The 23664-nt window shown below is 47.0% G+C and overlaps 1 protein-coding gene across 1 annotated transcript in view; it reads left to right on the forward strand.

Annotated features, from left to right (window-relative positions):
• Positions 1-9221: 9221 nt before the first annotated feature.
• Pex16 (peroxisomal biogenesis factor 16) overlaps positions 9222-23664 on the forward strand; it is a 32711-nt gene continuing 18268 nt past the window's right edge. The window contains exons 1-4 of the mRNA XM_077701932.1: positions 9222-9342; positions 13759-13871; positions 15989-16122; positions 18752-18915. Of these exons, the coding sequence (XP_077558058.1) occupies positions 9240-9342; positions 13759-13871; positions 15989-16122; positions 18752-18915 (514 nt within the window). The 5' untranslated portion in view covers positions 9222-9239. The remainder of the gene's footprint in view (positions 9343-13758; positions 13872-15988; positions 16123-18751; positions 18916-23664) is intronic.

Below are 23664 nucleotides of genomic sequence, written 5' to 3' on the forward strand. Positions count from 1 at the left end.
TTGGCGAAAATTTCGTCGTATGGTCGCGGCAACTTTCCACATGGGTTGTGAGGCGTGCCGTAAAGACAAGGAATGCGGATTATTTTAGACCATCTGGGGATATTGAACATCCCCGTAATCTGGGCACACGGGCGTTCCGGTTTTCAGCCTCCACCCTAACAACGGCAGCCGCAGCCATGGATGAAACCCACGTGGTTGGGTTCAGCAGCACAACGCCTTAGCCCCTAAGTATCCGCAGCAGAATCAAGGCATATAAGACAGAGTACAAGACCTATAACAGAGCGTTCATGTACACCAGATTTCACGACACTGAGGGGAGAGTGAAGCTTTTCAGTGCAGTTGAAACAGCCCAACGCGAAACTGTTCGAAGCGATTATTACAGAAATGTTGTAATCATATAAATGACTGCAAGGCGGCAAGCTCAGCCATATGTATAGAGCCCGCTCTATTTTAACAACAGCTTTGGATAAAACATGAAAAAAAGAGGTACCTCAGAAATCGATAGTTAGTAGTGAAAGTATAAAGCGTACTAAGCGTGCTTCGCCCTGCCGCTAAAGAAAACACCAGTGAATTCTATGTTTTATATACCTTATAAATAAACATAAAATGACAAATTATCGAATACCCGGAAGCTAATATGGCAAGGGCCGCCTGTTAGGAATATTGGCCTAAAATTTATTGTTGAGCGTCTATGTCTAATTCCGAATGGAGACCACTCTCCCTAATTTCTAGTGTCCTGCTAATGCCCCGTAATTTATAAACTGCTGAAAAATCTGTCCTAAGAAAATGCAAGTGCGCGCAAAAACCACCGGGAGCTCAATAGACTGAGAGAAATGAAGACGCAGATCGAGGTGGCTTAATGATTGGTATTGGGCATTAATTTTTGTTCAGCGACTGAGCCTATTCTTCATGTTGTTATTAATCATCAGGGGTTCCCCCTGCAGTGTTCCTCGCTATGGGACCCCTGCCTGTATATTAATGTTATGTTATTTACTCTGTTTGCCTAATAAAGTGAAACTGAAACTGAACCGAAACTGACAAATCAATCGCTCGAGAGATTGCCGACCGTTTTTTTCGGACTCCACGGGACCCACCGATAAGTCCGAATAATCGGTAGTCCGAAAAAAAGGATTCACTGAAATAAAAAAACCTTTATCAGCCCAACGGCTGGAAAAACGTATGTATGCGCGTCTGTACACACCCACGCCTACGCGCGACTAAGTCCGCCTCTATTTCCGCCAGCGTTTGTTCGTCACTGTAGGCAGACAATAGCACTGTTTGGGCTCGCGCTAGATCAGTATTTGATGCCTCTGGCGTTGGTGGCACGTCATCATCGGAGTCGCTGTCCACCTGCGCCGGTTCGAGGAGCTGGCGTTCGATTTCGTCATCATCCAACTCGGCACACGGCAGGACGGCACTATCGATGTTGGTGAAATCTTCAAACGTAGCCGCTCCCACATCGACACCGCTAGCACGGAGGTCATCGAAAATGCCGGACGCTGCGGCAGGCGGCATCTCAGCTGTGGGGTTCTGGACTGTGTGACTATCCTCGTCCTCACAGCCAACCACAAATCCCGCATACCGAAAGCAGTTGCGGCCATGTGGGGACACAGGTCCCGTGAGAGCACCGAATCTGGAGTCCGAAAAATCGAACGGCGGGCTGTGCGGCGTCCGAAATATCGGTCGTGGATGTACATATACTTCAATGGGACAAGTGGCCGTGCCGCGAAGGTGTCCGAATAAACAAGCGTGTCCGAATTTTCGGCGTCCGAATAAACGGTCGGCGACTGTATTGTATATGTCTAAAATGCAATGTTCTACATAATATGTAGAACATGTAGCTTTAACTCGGTCAACATCGCCAAACTCAAAAAATCTTTCTCTCTCCCTCTTCCGGAGTGAACCTAATGGGCGCCCACCCATTACGCAATAGTAAAACTAAAAACACAGCTTTCGATGAAGCTAACCTGAACATCCTTCCTCACTCACTAATTCATCCAATAAGCGTGTTTACCGCACGCTAGCGGGCCATGTTAAAGGCAGGGTTACGCAGAACAATTAAAGGCCAACTGCACTCAATTTTTTTTTTGTCCAAATAAGTAGTCTATGTTCTTAAAATCACCATGGCGAAATCCTTAGCTTCGTAATCACGAGAGCGCTAGGTACCGCCGTTCAAAGTACCTCCGAGCAGACGACGTTTGCACCTGGCGGAGAGTCGCCGTAACAAGTTCCGAGCGGCCTGTGACGGAGGTTGGGGAACCTGTTCCGTGAAGCTCGCGCTTCTCCGGCGACTTGCAGGGCGCTCCGCCGGCGCAGGGATGCGTTCGCCCGGGGTTTCTCTTAGAGCCACTAAATTATTTAGTGACGCTAGTTTCTCTGCTACACCAGCGCGCTGTACCGGCGTAGCCATCAAATGTTTAAACTAACCGCATAGGCGGTAATATCCCCCATTTTTCTCAATGCAAAAAAAAAATGATTAGAAGCTAAACCTATTCAGGCGCTTGCGAACGTGTTGGAGTTAGCAAAACTCTTTTTACTTGAAAATAATATTTTTACTCAAAGAAAAAAAATAGCGCGAAAGGAGCACTTGCCTTATATTTGTCATTCCAGTTGCATTTACCACAGAAAAAAAAGATATATTATAAATGATTGACCACTTGCACTTCCGCGTTCAATATTGGCCTCATTTGGGCTGGCCCAACGCCACCTCTATCCTTTAGACATTTCCAAAAGTTTTACGACCCAAATAGAGTTCTTGTACACGCGGCTATAAACATTTGTGCGACTTTTGTCTCCCTAGCTAAGTGAACCAAAATCAGCCCTTCTCGTAGTAACAAATACACCCGCACAAATATTGGCCGTCGTATTTGGGAAGTGCGAAAACTAAACTGCTCCTCTCCTAAACAATAGATTATATTTTTGTTCGATTGCCAAGTGAAGTATTTACTTTGAGCGTTAGATTTAGTTTATTTGAAAGTAAAACGTTTTCAACAAACAGCGGTAGATAGGAAGTGTTTTCGTGTTTTAGTGCGTCATTTAGCTCTGGAGGCGGGCTTATAGTTTCAGATCCCTTTTATAATTCGATTCTCGATGTGCACACTGGGAAAAAAATACTGATTTTCACGAAGCTGTTTGCATGTAATGTATAGTATAAATAGTGATTTATCTCCGTCCGCGTGCGGTTTGTTCCCTTCAGAGAGGGCGACGTGATAGCCGAGGGGTCGGTTATAATAAAAGCTGCTTTTCGATATCGTATACGAGCAAATAGCTTTGTAAATCAGGGTCCGTTTTTTACTTGCAATGCCGAAAATTGCTATTCCAGCAGTTATTATGATGGAAAAAATTAGTGTCGGGTGGTCTACTTCATCTCGATTGATAGCAACGGGATGCCGGAATTGCGCCTAACTCCATTATCATGGGCAAACATTAGTGGAAGTTTTTCTGTGGAAATAAAAAAGCGAAACGTGGCACTACCACGCGCATTTGAAGGCGGCTCTGAGCGGCCGCCGGCTCTGGCGCGGTCGCTTCCGTTCCCTCACGTACGTCACGTCCGGCCGCCGCTATGGCCGCCTTTTCTATTCAATTTCGGTTCAGAAAACGCGAATGTCGCGAGCCGTTTGCGTCGCGCGCGTTGATGTTTGAAGCGCAGTATTTTGCATTTCGCACCCTTTTTATATGAACTGTTAGGTGACATTTAAAAATAATGTGAGTGCAGTTGGCCTTTAAGGACAGATGTCCTCAAAGAATACTGAGAAAATAAACAAGCCATCGGTACTAATGATTCACCTTTGATTAGCCTTTGCCCAAAAAATGGGTGTACCCAAAATTTTTGAACGCGAAAGACTGGGGTCGGATTTTAACCTCCGATGGAGTTTACCTGCGAGGGATGATTTGAGGGCGAATCGATTTGGAGACGGCCCTGCGATGGTGGAGGCGGCTAAGCTGCGGCAAGTGGTAGAAATATCTCTGGCTTCGTGATCGGTGACCAGCTCAGGCGGACGGCTGTGTTCACATCGGCTCTGTCTTTAATGAGTTCTCTCGCAGTGCTAATTAGCCAACACCGAAGTTTCCTCCTCACCAATGTGTTCCTAAAGTCGAGAGGCATCGACAGTCACCGAAATCATCGAAGGCAAGTGATTTTTCGCCGAATTATCTAACTTTTCGTGTCAACGCCGTGCGACCGACTGCTAAGCCTAAGCGTGCTGCGCCGAAGCTAGGTGCAGTTGCTGCACGTGCTGCGCGACCGCCGGCCCCGGCGGCTGTCGCTCATCTCGGAGATGTAGTCGTCCGCTCCGACAACAAGCTCGGATGGCAAGATGTGTGTCGAAGTGAGGGGCGAAGAAATTTTTCCCGAAGAATTTCACGAAGACGCCGGCTGGAAACTCGCGGGAGACCGCCTGTTGAGAAACCGCCAGCGAGGAGCAGACAAGAAGTTCCAAAATGATAACGCCGTCAATCGCAAGGCAACGTTCAACAAGGCCTCAGCCATTAAGGCCGCAAGAATGCCCGCAATGCCACGCGAGGAAACCAAAATCGTTGTCAGACCTAGGGGCGGATTAAGCGTCGTCGAGACTGGGCTGATCGACATCACCACAACAATACACGCAGCGGCTGGAATCACCAAGATGGCAAGGAAGCCGGGCACTCCGACACGTTGTGCCTCAACGTGCAGCAAAACATCATCGTAATCAATACACCCAATGAAGAACACGCCTGTCGCTACGAGAAAATTAGCGAAATCTACATTCAAGGCAAGCTGCGCGACATCGGCGCGTGCCGCAAGGCTCCGCACGACACCGTCAAGGGAGTCATCCGGGGAGTACCCGTGAGCGAAACACCGAGGGACATCGACGTCAGCATCGTCAGCGAACGTAACCCGCTAGCCTTGGGAGCCAAAAGAATCGGAACCACGACGACGATCATCGTCGCCTTCAGCGCCAAATTATGTGAGATACGGCTCCGCTCTCATGAAATTCCAGTTATACCGAAAACAGGTGGATGTCTGCCACCAGTGCGGACGCATCGGACACCGCAAAAATGTTTTTGCGTCACCGACCGACACCATCTGCAGAGGGTGCGGACAACAGAACCCCCGAGAGGATCATCCGTGTTCGCCGAAGTGCAAGCTGTGTGGCGGTAAGCACTTAACTGCCGACAGAGAATGCAAAGCCAGGGACAAAATCCCATACGTCGTTCCCAAGAGACAGTGGGAACGGCGAAAGGTCGAAAGCTAGATGTCGCTCGAGCACGACTTTCCATCGCTCGAGCCACCAGCTGCGCGCAAGTCGAGAGCTCCTTCCAGGAATTGCTCACAATCGATAAGAGGCAGCAAAGAGAGGCTGCAGAGCCGTGACGCTAGTGCACATAGCGCCAAAAGATCCCCGTCGAGAGACCGGGTGAGCTGGGTAGACGCCGTCCGATGCCCCAACGCAATGAAAAGCAGGGACGCCAGCGTCGACCGCAAGAAGAAACAAATGACGAGCAAGGAGACCGAAACGATTGAGGCGCTGCGAAAAGAAAATGCTGAGATGAAGGTCACGATCCTGCAATTAACCCGGGAGATGGCGAACATCCGCAAGGAGATTAACAACAAGGAACAACCAATGGAGCAAGCACCGATCGCGCCGAGTACTAGCGAGGCAGAGCTCGACTCCGCCATGGAGCCTGCACCAAAGAAGAGAGCCATCGATAAGCAAACAAATAAGGAGACTGCCAGCAACCTCGACGCTCGCTTCGCTGGTATCGACTCTCGTCTAGACAAGCTCGAGAAGCTGATCCTGGCAATGAGGACCACCATTGAGAGAAAGTTCGGCGAGTACGACAGCAAACTCGCCGTCCAGGTGAGGAACACTCAACTAATGACGACCCACCCGATTTTCGCTCAACAGCAAGGTACCCAAGCTCCCGGTAACAACTTACACCTCGGAGAAACATGGCCACCGAACCAGCAAGCATAGTCGTGTGGCAGTGGAACTGCCGCGGCCTCCAACGGAAGCGCGCAGTGATCCAACAACACATCAAGCACGCCAACCGAAAAGCCGACGTGCTACTATTACAAGAGACTCTCACCGCCACACCGTCCCTTCCCGGCTACAGAGTGCACGCCGGCCCTCCAGACGGCAGGGGCCTGTGCACCCTGGTCAGAAAGGGACTGACCATCGTGGAGCACGTACTCAAAAACGTCAAGATAGAGCGCACATTCACGGAGCTCGTGCCGACCAAACGCAGAAATGAAAGCGTTTTTTATTAAACATATACAGCAACCCGTCGCAAGGCTACAGCGGTTCAAGTCGGTGCTGCACAATGCGAGCACTGCAGCGTGGAGGTCAAAGCTACTGGCGTGCGGAGACTTCAACGCCATGGGTCAGATGTGGGGATACACCAAGAACAATGCCAAGGGGAGGAACCTAGCACAAGACGCACTAGAACTAAACTACACCCTCATCACGGACCCGGCATACCCCACAAGAATCAGAAACTCTGTCTCTCGCGACACCACACCCGACCTCACGTTCGTCAAGAACGACGAACCGGTCACCATCACCTGAAGAAACACCGGAGAAGACCTGGGAAGCGACCACACGATCGCCGAAATCATCGTGCCCACGTCGGGAGAACAACCAAGCAGTACAAGAAAGTACACCTGGGTCGACTGGACCGAGTACAGGAAGCTCAGGGATCGAGAAGAAGCCGAGACAGACGAGATCACGGACATCGACACGTGGACTCAAAAGATCGCCCGAAACGTGCGCGACTCGACGCGAGAAATCGAGACCGACGTAGATACAGACAGGATGGAAAGCCGACTTGACCACCTCATCGAGGCAAAGAAATCCATACAAAGCAGATGGAAAAAGCAGAGGCTTAACAGAAGGCTCCGCAGTAAAGTGGCCGAGCTCAACCACACGATCGAAGAGCACTGTCGCACGCTCTGCAGCCAGCAGTGGAACGAGCTATGCAATGCGGCTGACGGCCAGCTACACAACGGCAAGACATGGAATTTACTCAAACAGCTACTTGACGAAACCAAAACCAAGTCCCACCAAAGAGACCGTCTCGCCAAACTTCTGCATCGAGAGACTGCGGAGACAGGAGCTGCCACCCTGCGAAAGAAGCTTCAAGACAAATACGTCCCGACGACACCGTCGGTCGACCACTGTCCATACCGCGGCCGACCCGACGTGCGTCTGGACAGGGATATAGAAATTAAAGAGGTACGCACTGCCCTTCACGACAGCCGTTCGGCACCTGGGCCGGACCTCATCACAAACAAGGCCCTAAAAAATCTCGACGACCGCTCCATCGAGAACCTGATGGCGTATTACAACAAATGCTGGAGGAGCGGTACCCTGCCTAAGCAGTGGAAAAAGGCCAAGACAATTCTCATCCCAAAACTCGGGAAGCCGCTGAGCACGAACAACCTCCGCCCGATCTCGCTCGCGTCCTGCGTGAACAAGGTCCTGGAACACGTCCTACTCAACCGATGGCAAGAGTTCCTCGAAAACGAAGACCTCTATCCCGAGACAATCATCCATCGGCCAGTATTGCTGACATCGGGATGGCTGATTCACAACACCACCCGGCAGTTAACAAAAGCGAGAAAATGCCTAGCGCTCGAGTGTGCTTGCCTCGCGACTACCGACCAGTGTCCCCTGCGCACATTTGTCAAGCCAAGCATACGCACTTAGGGAGATTGGCCAAGATTGGCCAAAAAAAATCTCGAGCGTTCGCAGTAATCGGGGCAGCACTTGCTCGAAACAAGAAAGACAGGACACAGCGTACGACCCCCTCAGGTGATGTCCAATAATTATCACTTCAAAAAAAATGAAATCTCGCCCTTATAGCAACAATGATGGAGTGATAGCGGCAGCGAAGAAGCAAATCGGCTGCAATCGCGGACTTAAACCTTCGTGATTTCCATGAAGGTTGCATACAGCTTCTCTACCTTCCAGTGTTGCGCGTGAGTGTGAGCTTCCTTCATTTTTTACCAACCAAGGAACTGAGATCACCGCTTTGCACCCTCAACAGACTCCACAGCGACTTTTGAGTTCATCTGCCCCCTAGGCATCGCCAACTACCCACCGATTCCGTCCTGTCTCAACCAATACCTTGAATACTTTATACACACCCCCTCAACGCCCCCCAGCACACCCGTAAAAAAGATTCGACAACCATGAGCACTCCACCCACAGATTTCACCCCACCCCCCGACATCACCCCAGCACCCCCAGGAGGATTTCGACACCCCCCCACCCCCAAATTCGAAAGTCTGGATAAACCCAGCTCTCGCTGTACTCCTATACCAATCGATTTGCCAAACTTAACCAAACGACCGCAGTCAACTAATATATATATATATATATATATATATTACTGATGTCAGTGTCACTCCAGCCTAGATGTCTCTCGATGTACCCATCCATTAATCCCACACGCTACTCAAACTGAAGCAGACCTTTCTGCGATTACCCATATTATGGATTTCCTCACGTACAAAATTCCCCGGGGCGACTAGCGGCCCCAATCCGTATCACTCCCCAAAGAAACCTAATCTTTACCACCTCATTTGGTTTTGCCCCAGATTAACTCACTATCGCAATTTCTTCCCCTCCCCCTCCCTCCTCCCCCCCCCCCCCCCAAAAAAAAAAAAATTTCCCGATCCCTATAAATCCTCATTCGGTCGAACTCCTGCCCTTCCCCTCACTGCAATGTTCCGACACTCAAGCAGTCTTGCTCTAGCTTTCAACGACGTGTCTGCTTCCGTTTTCCTATCGCGATACCCACAATACTCCTCCTTCTATTCGAAAATTCTTGACAAGACGATGACAATCTAAAGCCCTGCTGTTACAAACAGAGTTTCATATGAAACTCACTGAGCACGAGGACGTGGGTTCTATTCCCGGAGGCGGCGGCCGCTTTTCTGGTAGAGGCGAAAAGCAAAAACGCCCGTGTCTTGGCGATTTCGGCGCCGCACGTTAAAGATCCTCAGGTAGTCGAAATTAATCCGGAGCCTACGGCGTGCCTCATCGCGTGTGAAGCGTCGGTCCGTTAAGCCCCACAATTAATCAATCAGTCAACAAAATGAAACTTTATAGTTCCAAAGGCTCTCTCTACCAAAAAGCGAAACCGAAACTGAAACAAACGCTAGCAAAGGTGGCGCACTATAACACACTTTTTGAGCAACCTCAGCCGTTTTTATTCCTCTTGACAAAGTATGATTTCATACAATTTCATTCGCGATGGCGGACCTCTTCGCGAAATATCGGGAGTTTGTGAAAGCGAATCCCGCTGTGGCCACCGAACTCGAGACCGTGCTTCGGTGGGTCTCTTATTTCACAGCAGGTGAGTGAGCGATAAGTCTCAACAAGTTTCCATGTGCTGTCACGGTGGTTTCGATCCCGGAGCGACGTTTCTCCGAGCATGCCCTGGGGGTATCAGCTTTGTTTTCGCAGGTGCTGTTTACAGGTGATGTATTCGGGTTCAATGCACTCATTTGCGTTAACCCAGCGAGCGGGCATGTGCTAGCGTTAGGCAGGCTCTCTAATCACCGTTCTTCAACGTCGCACGTACTCCACTTCACTCATTGATGCGAAGAGAATAAGAAGTTCGCGGTGGAGGCGCGTACGTGTTGCGAAACCAGAGCACCTCCAATACGTGTTGACAGGTCTCAAATTTACAAACGCGGGTTTATACATGTGCGAAACACACAGGCGCTGTCGCGACATTTTCGCCGCGCCGTATACCCGGAAAAGCTGCGCGAGTGGCCTTAATTAGATGCCGACTTACCTTTCCGCTTTTGCGGGCTCCCGTCGCGCGGTTTTTGTTCCGGTTGGGCAATATGCTCCGAGAACAATGCCCATGCTTGAAAATTTTAAACGCTGCTTTGTCGAAAACTAAGCTATAATATGTTTTTTTTTTTTTTCCTTGACACTCCCGCGATGTTTAACCGCGGTGTCAGGTAAGGTGACTGATAAATTGCCGTTCGTATGCCTATATATAAAGCAGCTTCACGCTATTGAATGTTCGAAATTAGTATAAAATATGACTGCATGCAATCCACTAAATGTAATCTCTATTAAATGCTCCGTAGCATAGTTACGCCAATTGTGTAGCCCTTTCCGCTTACAAATAGCTGGTGAGTGTCATGGGATAATCGCGTATTCCGGCCGTGCAATACTTATAAAAAGCTATCTGAAAACGCGCGTTGAAATCATTGGCGGTACGACTGGTCAAGGATTCAGCAGTGCAGCTCAATCTTGATGGTGATGATTTCTTGCTCACTCTTTCACATCCAGCCCCCTCCGTTGATGTGTAGCCTTGAGAAAAGCTCAAGCCAGATTCGGAAATCTTATTTCACAGTGCCGCTGGACCCAGTATGTTCAGGTCATGACAATTCAAGAGTTCAGTAAAGCACTGTTAACTGTTCGGTTGCTTCCAGAAATCGTAAGGGTTCGGAGCACTGAAAGCACTCAAACACTTTTTTAAAATTCTAAATAGCTCTATCACAAGAAGTGACCGTGACGAGTGTTGTGACTGCCATTGACAGCAAGCTCAGCCTTTCACTCATGCTTTTGCTGTCACATGTTGCCTCGCTTATCTCTCGCTTATCAAAGAATATGTCTCCCTTCACATGGCTCCTAGCACTGCAGCATTCCACGCGTCACTTGCCGCTGTTGGGAGATGTGGTTAGGGCCTAAGTAGAGGCTTGTCGAGACAAATCCAGAGTTTTTTCTTGTTCGACCTGGCAACAATGTAGCGAAGATAACTGGCTAAATTTGCCCTCATCCGCAATGTCATTCAACGATGAACCACTGAACGATAAGTTCATTGTGCCTTGACCAACAGTGAGCCATGAATATGGCAAGAGGGGGTAATACCTGATTTGCTTCACACCCAAAAGGCACCCTGAAAAATTACCCACCACGGTGGCTATGGCGTTGTGCTGCTGGTTCAATTCCCGGCCGCAGTGGCCGCTTTTCTGATGGAGGCGAAAAGCAAAAACGCCCGTATGTTTGAGTCTTCGGCGCCCGTTAAAGATCCCCAGGTGGTCGGAATTAATCCAGAGCCCTCCACCACGGTGCGCCTCATTGCCTGTGTAGCATCGGTGCGTTAAACCCTACAATCAATCAATCAATCAACCCTGAAAAATTATCGCATGGCTTCGCTATTACACAAAGTAGCTGTAGCACATTGCCAAGACTTTCGGCGAATACAACAAAAAGATGTTTCGGATTGAGCCAAGTGCAGGAAGTAAACGGATCGCCAAGAAATGGTGAAGTTCTTTCTGCCAACGACTGGAGCAAGCAATCAAGCAAAACTTTGGGCTCAGCATCAACAACATTGCGAAAGCAATGGATGGGGAAAGGTCCCTAATGAATGAGTGAAACTTAAGCACTAACTGACACAGGGACGAGAAAGGGGAACGAGACCAGTGAGACCAGCATTGTGGCAGAAGCGGAAAGGGATCATTTTGTCGGTGAAGCTGTTGATGCGGTTGCCAGGGGTGGCAAGGCCAGTAGAAGGGAGGCCTCATTAGGCTCGATTTCTGTTTGTCTGGTGGCTAAAGGCACCTGTCTACTCGAGTCAGATACGGGAGGCCATTTTGTTGTCCCTGAACAGTCTATGTTTGCAGAAAAGGGAAAAAAAAAAAAAAAGAAAGCGCTGGTCTCGTTTCCCTTTCTCGTGCCTGTGTCAGTTTGCGCTTAAGTTTCACTTATGGATGTTCACCAACTAGCTTGTCTCTCTATTTTGTCCCTGGTCAGCCTAGCAACTGTAAAGACCTACAATACGCATTCTGTGTACTGAGAAACTACGAACTGTCAGCTGAAAAGAACAAGCTTGAACGAAAGGGAAAGGTTCAGGCAATCCTGAACTACCTAAAACACACCAGCGGAGGCCTGCAGAGTTTCTTTCCAGGTAATGAGAACTTAATTCAAGACAGTATGGTGGACCACTAAAATTGCCGGACTGTGCCAAAATGCGGCTGTTGTACCCATGGTGATGCCGTTCAAATTTCCCGCCTCTGTGATGGTGCTGCCTCTGTTTGGTAGCAAGGATGGCATCATGGCCCTGATGGTCTGAGGATGACTTTGGCAGCTGAATCAATGTGTAATCGCTGTGAGGCCGTGGGTGAACACATTTTCCAGCTTGACTTGGCTCCAACGCACAAGGCAAGGACGGCATCATTGGGACTTTTTGTGATAATGTGCCCAACTTGTGGTTCTCCTCTATCCCCGAAATGCAACATGCATGACTACCAGGCGTGTGATTCTCATAGCCATAGATGAAGATAAAATACCATGATTCCAAGAATGTCCTGAAGGCAACCATAAAGCAGGTGACAATAAAAAACTTGTGCAGAGAGGTGGTGAAAAAAGCCTGCTGCTGTTTTCAGATCTGGGCTGGAGAAGTCATCAAAGTGATCTGAGATGTCTGTTAATTTAATTTAGTACATTTCCTTCTGCCCTTGAGAAGGCACCATCAAATGTATTAACCAGCTTCGTTTGAGAAGGTTTCCTAGTCTAATCTATACAACATTTTGTGTGCATGCATTGATTTTTTTTTCTTCTAGTTTTGGTGTTGTTCCTTACATAGCAAATAATCCTGATTTACCTCGACGTCATGATGTGTTGGGAATCGCAGTTACCAGGTTTAAAATTCTACTGGCTTGCAGTGTTATTTAACTAATGAGAAGTGTTTAGTTTCCTACTTTAAATTTTATTTGAGGCAAAATGTGCTGCCGTAAGTAAGCACATGAGCTAGAAATGTTAGACATTTCACATTTGCTTTACTGCAACACAGCACAAAGCAAGTTGGTTACATTAAACTTCATATGGAGTTTTCATCCACATGCACACTTTTTATATGCAGTTCTTGCATTTACTAGCCCTTTGCGGGGTTACTAAAGATTGACCTCAATCGTATCACGATGGCAGGGTCACCTTTTTGGCAGTAGAACACTTTTTCAAGGTGACGCCAGTAATTTAGTAATTACGCTACTGATTTTCAGTGTAGTTGACTCTGCATGGGGTTCAACCAGCTTAGATTGTTGGCCTGGGGTGCAAAATCAGTGGGGAAGTGGTGGAGGCAAAATCAAAAAGCTCTTGCATGATGTTGCAAAGTGCAAGTCTTGTTTGTGCAAGCTATATTCTGGTAATTTCGCAAGGTACTGTCCTGGCTGTATGAAATTTTTGCTGTTTAACAAAGGGGCTACATTGGAGTTGGGGATTTTTCACCTGCTGGGGATAAACTTGGATTTCTCAGAAAAAAAAAAAGCTCTTTATTTCACTGCAATTGCAATTCAAGTCTGTAGGCGCTTATTGATACAAAAGGTTTCCCTAGCCCCCTTAGGAGCTGGGGCTGTTGGCGTCTCCTGTCTTGGTCGTAATCGTCGTCTCATGTTGTCACAGTACTAAAACACCAGGAAACTCGTTTATGCCTCGCGCTAGGATGTAACGCATGCTAAAACAACACCGGGACACTCGTTCACGCCTCGCGCTGGAGAGCTTTGTGCTTCAAATACAAGAGACTTTTACAACAAAGCCGCATACCTCCACCCCCCAAACGGTTTCATCTCCGTTGACAGGAACGCCAAGGCTCCAAGAATACACTTATACACTGCACGCTTCGCCCCTCCCCAGGTTTCCCGTTTGTGGAGATGGCCCGAGATTTTTTCTTTTCTCAACTCTGCAAAAAAGTGCCAAGTTTGTGCGAAGGGTGATGCCACAGCACTCTGCTCTTACTCCACCCCTGATGCAGGCCGTTTTGGCAAGTCGGCCGTGGTTGCCGAGTTCCTGTACTCGTCGTCCAGCCTGCTGACCCTGCTCAACGACCTGATCCTGCGACATGCCGCCAACGTGCCTCTGCATGTGGTGAGGCCACCACTTACCACAGCTGTCTGCTCATTCGCTTAAGGACAGGTCGATTCAGGGCCTTGGGAGGCCTGTCTTGCAGCAGCACTAGTGTCAACAAAGGTCTGCTGGCCAACTCGCAAATTATGCTGTGCGCGTCAGCTGTCTCCGTGGATCTTTGGTCGGCAAGAGAATTCAGCTCGTACGATTCAAGGCGTCTGTAGAATCTGGCCATCTCATAGACTGGAAAAATGCATGCTCAGATTGCTTCGCTTTTTTCCTGCCATCCAAGTTCCCATTTGTGGAGGTGTACTGTTTCAGCAATGTGGAAATCACAGAAAGTAAATGTTATTTATTTTTAGGTTTTTAAAGTTTGTTTGGTGCAGGTTATTTTTACCTCTTTTTTTTTTTTCTGTTTCGTAAATTTTACGTTCAAGGAGGGAATTCTGTTTTGTGAAGGCAGGTTGCATACCCTATACAGAAATATGTAGTACTATTGTCTGCAACTGGTGACTGCTCATTTCTGAATGTGGGAGGCAATTTTTATTCATTCAGGTAGGCTGTAAACATATTTTGTCATTTCATTGTGCCAAACTTGTGATTCTAAAAAAGGTGGACACACAGGCACCTTATAAAGAGAGAGAGAGAGAGAGAGAGAGAGAGAGAGAGAGAGAGAGAGAGAGAGAGAGAGAGAGAGAGAGAGAGAGAGAGAGAGAGAGAGAGAGAGAGAGAGAGAGAGAGAGAGAGAGAGAGAGAGAGAGAGAGAGAGAGAGAGAGAGAGAGAGAGGGGGGGGGGGGAGGGGAGGGGGGAGGGGGGGGGACTTTATCTGGCATCAAAGGAATGCTAAAGTGTAAAAGCAAGCTGGCATATAACAGTAGTCTGCAGGGCTGAGGGTGCTGATATACCACTCACAGCAGCAGCACTTGTTTAATAATTGCGGGGAACTACAAGCAATCGAAATGGCTATTGCTACCCCATACACATTTCCAGGCTACGATTCATGACGTTCCAAATTGTGAGTGGTGAAATAGCATTGGCAGAGCTTGTATCAAAACTTTTTCTGAAAGGAACAGTGAATTGAAAGAATGTAAATGGAAAGTAATTGTATTTGGAAACTTTTCATCAAGCACACGATCTCAAAAAAATCAAATTTTAGTTTTTAAACTTCACAGTGGCCTTACTGTTGTTGCCACTAAGTTGTGCTTTGGTTTCAGTCAAATGTTTCGTGGTGGTGCACAAGAGCAGTGGAAAGATTTGTGCGAGTGATTGTGGAAGACTTAGAGCCGATGTACACACATTGACCAGCCAGTGGCAAAAGCCGTGATTATTTGTGGAATTTACGACGTGTCAACGCCAGCCATCAGCGTTACTGGTCACCACTTAAGCCAGCAGCGTGTGTATTCTCAACGCTTTCTCGGCAGCTCACATGGCCCAGTTGATTTCGGGTAGATTCAGCGCTGCTGTTCAGTACAATTTTTGGTGGGCTGCTCTAAGGCATGAAAGAAGAATCATCAGCAAATGGTAGAGAAAGTGGTCAGCTCTTGCTGTTTATTTCCAGAGAGATGAAACACTGCTTGGGGTTGAACAAGAGTTGGCGAACATCTGAGAAATCTGCGATCTTCCAGCTAAAATAAAAAGTTATCCCTTGTCCCTTTAAGTTGTCCCTTTAAGTTGGTTGGTCGTTTGCCTCTGGGGAAGAGAGAACAGCTACAATGTTGTTGCATGTGCATGTAGACCGTCGAGACATAAGCACTATTCCCCGTGTGGCTATGCACCATGGAATATGGCATGCTGTTAAAACGTAACGCCGAAGGCAACGGCAAACGGGCGGATGTGATTGTGCTTCAGTCATCATATTGGCGGCTGCACCTCTGGTGCTCACTCTTCGTGACATCACCAACTAGGCAAATCACCTAACAAAGTCCTCCTTCCTATGTTGGACCAACTTGCATGTCAACTTTGTCAGGACACAACAGTATATGTGTGACTAAGTTAAAACCAGAGAAAAAAGCATCCCTATTGTCCAAGTCGCCCAAACCAGGTGTGTTCTAATCTTGTGGAGCTGTCCAGAGAAAAGGGCGCAGCCACCAACGAGTCCCCCTCTCCTCTCCCCTCCTCCTCCTTCACAATAAACCAGGACCGTGCGGTGGAGCGACTCCAGTCGTGCCTGGCCGTGGTGGAGTACGTGGAGGTGTTTGCCGAGTTGGCCGCCCTCCACCTCCGGGGGGACCTGGCCCGATGGGTGGCCGTCGCCATCGTCCAGACACTCAAGTGAGGAGCCACTCCATGCATGCCTGGCAGGGTTCACTCTTGAGGCACAAGGGAGTGCCTGTGTGCTGAACTATCAGACAGGTTCTGAACTAGTAGAGGTGTTCATGCAAAATATATACGATTCAGAATTCAACCCCCTACTCCTTGTGTTTTGCTGCGCACAGTGCAGTGAGCCCATTATGGCATTTAGAGGAACGACCTACTTTCCAGGAAAAAACGGAAGTTCCAGTTGTTCTTGAAGCAAAGTATTTACTTTCCCTAGTCGTTACAGAGAGCTTTGTGAGCTGGTAGAATTTCATGTTTTCTTGTTGGGTAAAGTAGAGCCTTTGTTGAAAAGGAAGGCATGGGTGGTTCTATTACAGCTGTTGAGCACAGTTGCAGCATGATTGCCCATTGCTCTGCAGTAAATGGCAGTATAGAAAATTTTAGAGTGGGAAATTTGTTCTTGGTCTCTACAGAGCATTGTGTTGTGCAGTTACCACTTCTTGTTGGTCGCAATTTTCATCAGTGTTGTTTACATTGGCTTGCAGAGTTCACTGTTTATCGGATGATTGTTTACTTTAGCCAGCAGGTTCCGTCTAGCTGTTTGTTACGTGCTGGACAAAGTTAGGATGAAAAGAATGCAGGGGGAAGGCCACTTTGTTAGCTGCGGCTTACAACTGAAAGGTGTCTTATAGTGGATCATTTATCTTCAGAAACAGGTTTATTTAATACAGCATATGGTGTATGATGTAGCACTTAATCATGCTGTAGTCACCATCCAACGATACTGGATCTTTCCAAATTACAACTCTTAGATGGGCTACGCCCAGCCAGAGAAACGAGGGTTGGTCACCTTTTTTATCTGTGCACTCTAAGCTCATTGAGCAAGTGATGGGCATTTTAAGAATAAAAAAATGTGCAAATTTACGTCGTTGTATAAGATGAAAGACGACGAGAGGCAAAATCTCAATTAGGTCGTGTGAGTAGTATGCCACACAACGAAAGAGGTGTTTATTGAAACACTGGAAATACATTGCAATTGCTCACCAAAGAAATCTTCACGGGCACTCCCCGGTGACTTTGATGGTCCTACAAAAGTCAGTGAACGTTTCACAGTGCCTCGTCAACCATTTGAGATTGCGTGGCATGTGCCACATGTCGAAAGACACCATCAAATCACCATTGAAAGGCACTATCAAGTTTTGAAAGATGCCATTAAATCTGTTGTGTTTGGTGCTACCCTTAGGAGGAGCGCTGGAGTTTTGCAAAGACTAGTCTGCCCAAGGAGTGCCACTTTTTGCACCTGTCTCTGTAGGATGCCTTTTTCTGAATCGGCCCCCTTAGTTTTCACTTGCAACCCCGCGTGCACATGAAGTGAGCTAGGAAATTGGGAAGATAGCAGAGTGAGCTGGCATTTGAATATTTCTAAATCTTGAGCATTAGGTGGCTTTCAGAGCTTTTAGAAACATCAACTGGCTCTGGAGAATGAGTGGCTTGAGTTTTGCAACTCTGCCTTGCAATCTGATCTCATTGTTGTAATCCTGGTGAAAGAATTGTTGCATTTACACAGTAATTCGAAGCCTTGATGATGGCCTTGCCTGTATTCGAGCATCTGTCGCCACCGATACGTTGGTTAGAAAGAAACTATTGTTTAACTAAACTGGGCTGTTTCTGGGAACTTTGGTGGCCTTATTTGACTACACAGCGCATGTAGACAAGGTGACCAGGGGGATTCCTGATTGCCCTTTGCTGTGGTCATCGTTTCTTCATCTGGTGTGTTGTCAAGTTAGCACTGTTCTTGTTTCATAGTTATGTTGCAAGCGTTCATGTTTGAGTTATCAAGTCAAGTCGTCGTCAACATTGTCAAAAACTGGGGCCACGAGGCAGTGTGCCAGTAGGCTTTCTCATCTCGCCATCATCGTCGTCATCACCAGCCACTGCAGGGCAAAGGCCTCTCCCATAGACCTCCAATTATCCCAGTCCTGTGCTAACTGCGACCAATTTGTTATCGCGGCAAACACCTTGATTTCATCTGTCCATCTAACTTTCTGCCACCCCCTGCTACGCTTGCCTTCTCTAGGGATCCACTCTGTTACCCTTAATGACCAACAGTTATCTTGCCTTCGCATTACATGCCCCATCCGCGCCCATTTTTTTCTTCTTGATTTCTACTAATGTGTCCTTAACACGCGTTTGTTCCCTGACCCACTCCGCTCCCTTCTTGTCCCTTAATGTTGTCCCTTAATGTTTGTGTATTTGGACTTCAAAATACCTCAAAAATATTAGTTTAGTTTAATCAAATATAGTAAAGTCTCATTATAGCAAAATCACTTTAGTTGAATTCTCACCTCATTCAAACTTTTCCACGGTCCCAACTTTAGCACAAGGAGAGCAAATCAGCACCGCTTTTCACAAGGTACTGCTTATAACGACGTACTATTCTTGTCCTAATGACTGTGTTATGACAGACATTTACTGTGTTATTTTCTTCAGTATCAACAAGTTCTGAATATTTGCACAACCCTAAAGAATTCCTGCATTAACAAAAATACAACAGTTGAACTTTGTAGACATTGTTTTGTAGCCTGCTTCTTGATCAGTTCGCAGTATGGTAGTGTACACTGAATGTGCGTGCGTGTTCATGCAGGGCATGCCTGCGGTTAGTGCTGCTCCTGTACCATCGCCAGGGACTCCAGTGCAGCCCCAGTGTCGCCCCCCTTGACCGCAAGACGTTGGGGGTCGATGCCAGTGCCACCCAGCCGTGCTACGAGCTGCAACACAGTGGACGCACCCTCCGCACTCTGGCCGCAGGTGAGAACCTCCGGGAGGTTCACGCTCGGTTTCTGCTGTAAGGCGAATATTTCATACTAATATATACTAGTAAAAATTACGAAGAAATTGACGTGGGCAGGGCATGTAGTGCGAAGGCAAGATAACCGTTGGTCATAACCCTTTGAGGGTTGAATTTTTTCACCAAATGTGATTTCCCAGGGTCAATTTTTTTTATTGTTGATTTAAATTCTTCGGGTGAATCTATTTTGAGAAAAAATTATCGTAATTTTTTAGGGTGACCATAAAGTGACAAAAACATCGTTTGTGTTGTTACATACGTGTGGTTTCTTCATGAGTTACACAAGAAAAATTCGAAATAAAAACGAGAGAGTAACAAGCCGGCACCTTTTGAGTGAATCAAAATCAGATACACATGAGTTTCGCGGGCGCAAAAAGCGGGAAGCACCCGGAGGACGATACCGAAACCAGCCACTGCATGCGTGCGGCCAGATGCAGGAGCGATAGACGGCGCACCGCCCGTAAAATACAAAAAAAGGAGAAAAGAGCCTCATCAGTTTCGCAGGCGACCTTGATCTGTGGCATGTGCAAGAAGCGAGAAGCGAGAGGCGCCCGGGTGCCCGATGGGCGATACCCAGCGCGCCCCCTCGTTAGCGGATGCGCAAGCGATAGCCGGCGCGCCACTGAAGTAAATCATAAAAAAGTAAAAAGAAGAACCATCGGCGCAAGAAAAAAATTTGACATATTTCCGAAGTGTGGCAGCACATGTCAAGCAAAAGAAGTTGGCGAAAAAGGCGCGCTTTTTAAAGGTACAACGTAACAAGCAATGCCATACATGTATGTCATTGACCATTTTGAAAGTGTTTGCCAATGCCGTACATGTATGGCTGTGACCCTCAAAGGGTTAAGGGTAATAGAGTGGATCCCTATAGAGAAGGCAAGCATGGTAGGGGGCGGCCGAAAGTTAACCATGACAGTCACAGTCCGTGACTCCATCAGCTAGTCACAGTCCAGCGAGAAGGGAACTAGGCTGCTGCTGTTATCCTTTCGGTTTTCCCTTGTCGGCCATAGTTGCGCGAAAAGCTTTTCATATGAGCCGTGTTTTTTTTGGTTGAGGTAGGATTAATCGGGGAGAAATTCATAAACTTGCAGCCAAACTTCCTGCCTTCGTATCAGCTTTAAAAGAGTTGAAAAGAGCTGACAGCTAGAATTTCACATTTTAAAAGTGTGCTTTTTTTATGCATATGAAGCAACCATTGTACGCAAGTGCCTCATTTGGTCTCGAAACAAAACATACTTGGTTTTGTGACCAAAGGAGCGCAGTACATGGGATTTTCATTTTGTTTCAGGTCAAAATCTCATATACCCGCAAGTCCGTATGAGCATGGTGTCTGTTTATGCAGGAGCTGGAGGGGGAAAATGACTGGCAGTGTTTAGTACAGTTTTCATATAATTAATAAATGTCTGGCATTTAGTGACTAAGTGATGGCAACAACTGTTAGTCAGCTTACGCTGAGAAAAATGCCACACAAAAAGTGAAACACACACAGACATAGTGCTGAGTTGACTTTTCTTGTCCATGTATATAAAAAGGGGGGTATTCTTGAGGCACAATAAAAAAAATTATGATTTCTCAAGCCAATTTTTACCCCCATATTAAAAAAAAAGGAAGGATAAAATCTCAACGCAAGGCATCCGGTATGCTGTATAAATGCATGTCAGGGCTACGGGCCCTAAGTGTTTTGCTTTTAAAAAAAAACATCTAAAGCTATTTGTATATGGGCTGCACCCCAGCTTTTCAAGGTGGCTTGTGGCAACACATTCGTGGTCACAGCCATCGGTGAATTTTCTCTTCTGATCCATTCTAAATTAATTATTGTGAAAAAGAAAAAGTCGAGCTTCAGTGTTCAGCCTTATCTTGGCATTACCGTATTTACTTCCGTAATGACCCCACCCCCCACCCCCCCCCTCTCCCACTTTTCTTCTTGAGAATTTACTTTTTTTGTCACGTTGCATAAGAAATGTGCAGCGTGAATATGTTTTTATCTCGGCATGGTTGCTGATACTGTAGATGATTGTACTAACTTATCGTCCCACAGCATGCGCAGAGATGCTCAAAACACATTCCAACATTTAACAAAAAGAAATCTCAATAGTAGCTAGAGACTTTCATACTAATATATACTAGAGGGAAATCTGGCGCAATCTGGCGCCACTGTCTAGGGGAGCCGCGCTTGAGCGAGCGTGCCATCATGTACCGGGCAGGCATGTTCCACTTGTCCTTGGCATGGCTCACGAACAGGCTGAAAAGTTGCCTCTGGCTGCAAAAATGCAACAATATTACTGCAAAACATTAATCAAATTTGTTCTGTTACTATAAAATTAAAGCTCCCGAAATATTTATTTGTCAGGGATTGTTTAGAAGCTTCATGGAAGATGAACAAAAAAACAATGTTACCCCTTTTGGCTTCAAGACGAAAAAGAAGCCATGTGGCTAACCAAGCCAAGGAGGCGAGGAACGTCGCTAGCTGCAATGGCGCGGCCCACGGCGGCCCACGGCGGCCCACGAATGCAGTGCCAGATTTCCCTCTAGTATATACTAGTATAAAACTGTATGGCTAGAGACGTGAGTGCAAATTCTGTGGCTCACAATTTAAAAATTGCACGTTTGCGGAGCGCCACCTCCTGAACGCAAAATGAACCTTCTTGCCTATAGCAACATGAAAGCGCTGCGGCAAGCGAACAAAGCATTAAACGTACTCCACACTCCTTCCCTGCTTTGTGCGGTTCCGCGACTTCGCCATTGCGCTCCATGGTTTTGTTCAGCTGTGTTCCAACCTTTCTTTTGTGCTCCTGGGGCGTGCCATACAATGGGCCAGTACATCAGTTACACAGCCAGCTTTAAACTGAAGGTGGTGGAGCATGCGTTGAAGCAGATGGAAACCACGCAGCTGGATGGCACTTCACTGTTGATCCAGTTTGTGTACGCTACTCGGGAAAATAAGAGGCTTGGGCGATGAACAGAGATCGGTGTGTGTTTCATGGGCCCAAAAGAGGGAAGTTTCCCAGTGTGAAAAACGAAGTAGTTTTGGAGCGCTTTGACGGCACAGAAGGCTCTGAGCTCTCTGAGCCGACAATGAATGGGAAGCCATTAGCAACTTTAGTGAGGAGGACAGCTTCATGGCGAGTAGGGGGACGGTGGCGAGTAGGGGGCCGGTAGCATGTTGTGAATAAAAAAGAAACTTCATTACATAATTACTTGCATGTTTTTACTAAAAAGGTGAGGTTTTGACAGTGCTTCACTTAGCATTTTTATTGTATAAAAGTTCAAAGTTTAAAAACCTGTTGCAATTTTTTCCCGCATAATGAACCCTCGCTCCAAATTCATGCCAAATTTCCTGGAAAAAAAAGTGGGTTCATTATGTGAGTAAATACGGTATCTTGTGGTAACCATGACTGGGCTTGCCATTCAAGCTCAGATGCCACAGTGAATTCAAAGTCGATCGTTCAAAGTCGAAGTAAGGGTGTCAAAGTCGTTCAGCTGAGAGGAACCACCCCTGGCACAACCAAGATAAGAGCTTCTTTCGATCTTGCAGCTATATACGAGCAATCAGCTCGAGGGAATGGGTTTTGCGTTACACCACTGTTTTCTGGCTGCACGCTTTTTTTTCTGATTGAAAGACAGGTTTTGATGTGCTCTTTCCGTGCAGGTAATTTTAATTTGATGGCTGTTTATTGGAGGAGGTCATAAGACCCTGAAGGGGATTCGGGAAGAAGTGGGAACTGGGAAGAGGGTAGAAAATTAACGTTATCAGAAATCCATTTGTGCTTCTTTTTGCAACATTAGGAGGTCAGTTTGGCGCTTTTCACAGAACCAATGACACATTCAGGGCTGAGTCAATCACGAATCAAACATGCAACTTTATAAAGACCATTGTGAAGAGAGAATTCTATGATTGCCTCTACTCTAATGAGGAGGAGTGAAAAAAAAGGTTTGGTGACTGCTAGTACGTTCATTCGTGGTTTATGTAAATGTGATCGACTTGCACGTCGCTCCCTTCTTGGGAAACTGATAGGTTGCTTTATGCCATGCATGGTGCGAATTTTGCGGGGAATATGCAGTATTTGCGTTCATCTCCCTACCATCTTTCAGCGATTGGCAAGTGCAGGGAAGGGAAAGTTGGTAGGTAAAAATATGTGAGTAAAGTGTGTGGGCATTTTCACAGGCTGTGCCACACGCGACATGGCGCAAGGCCCTTTGCTTGTTCCCTGTTCACTGCTCTTCACATCATCGCCGCTAGTCGGCCAATAATCAGTCCTGCCAAACACGTGCTAACATACGGCAAGAGACACAGTACAAAATGAGCAAGGTTTTTTTTTTCTTCATTGTGGAAGAGGATTTAGTGTCCCTTTTTCGTGGGAAGAACAGGCGTAACATTGATGCGAGGTGGAAGAAGTCGGCAGTGGTGAGCTGCGTTGTGCTAACCGCAGTTGAAGAAAATGGTGAGGCAAATGTGGCATGGCTTCGGCATTCGTGTTAGCAGTCATGTCTGCCCGCTAAATCGTTGCCTCATCTATCATGGTTCGTGTCCTCCCGCTGCGTAACAATATGAGCCACGAAAGTAAAATATCTGTCAGTAAATTATGTGAGGAAATGGCACGTTTCTCACAAAACTAAAACAAAATAATATTTCGGGTAGTTACGTAGAGCGTTCCTGTAAAATCCTCATGGAAATTTTTTTAAAAACATGCAAGTTTGTACAGTATATA

This window comes from Haemaphysalis longicornis, unplaced genomic scaffold, assembly GCF_048455015.1.
Source record: "Haemaphysalis longicornis isolate Haplotype H1 unplaced genomic scaffold, Haemaphysalis longicornis Haplotype H1 scaffold_3, whole genome shotgun sequence".
Classification (NCBI taxonomy): Eukaryota; Metazoa; Arthropoda; class Arachnida; order Ixodida; family Ixodidae; genus Haemaphysalis; species Haemaphysalis longicornis.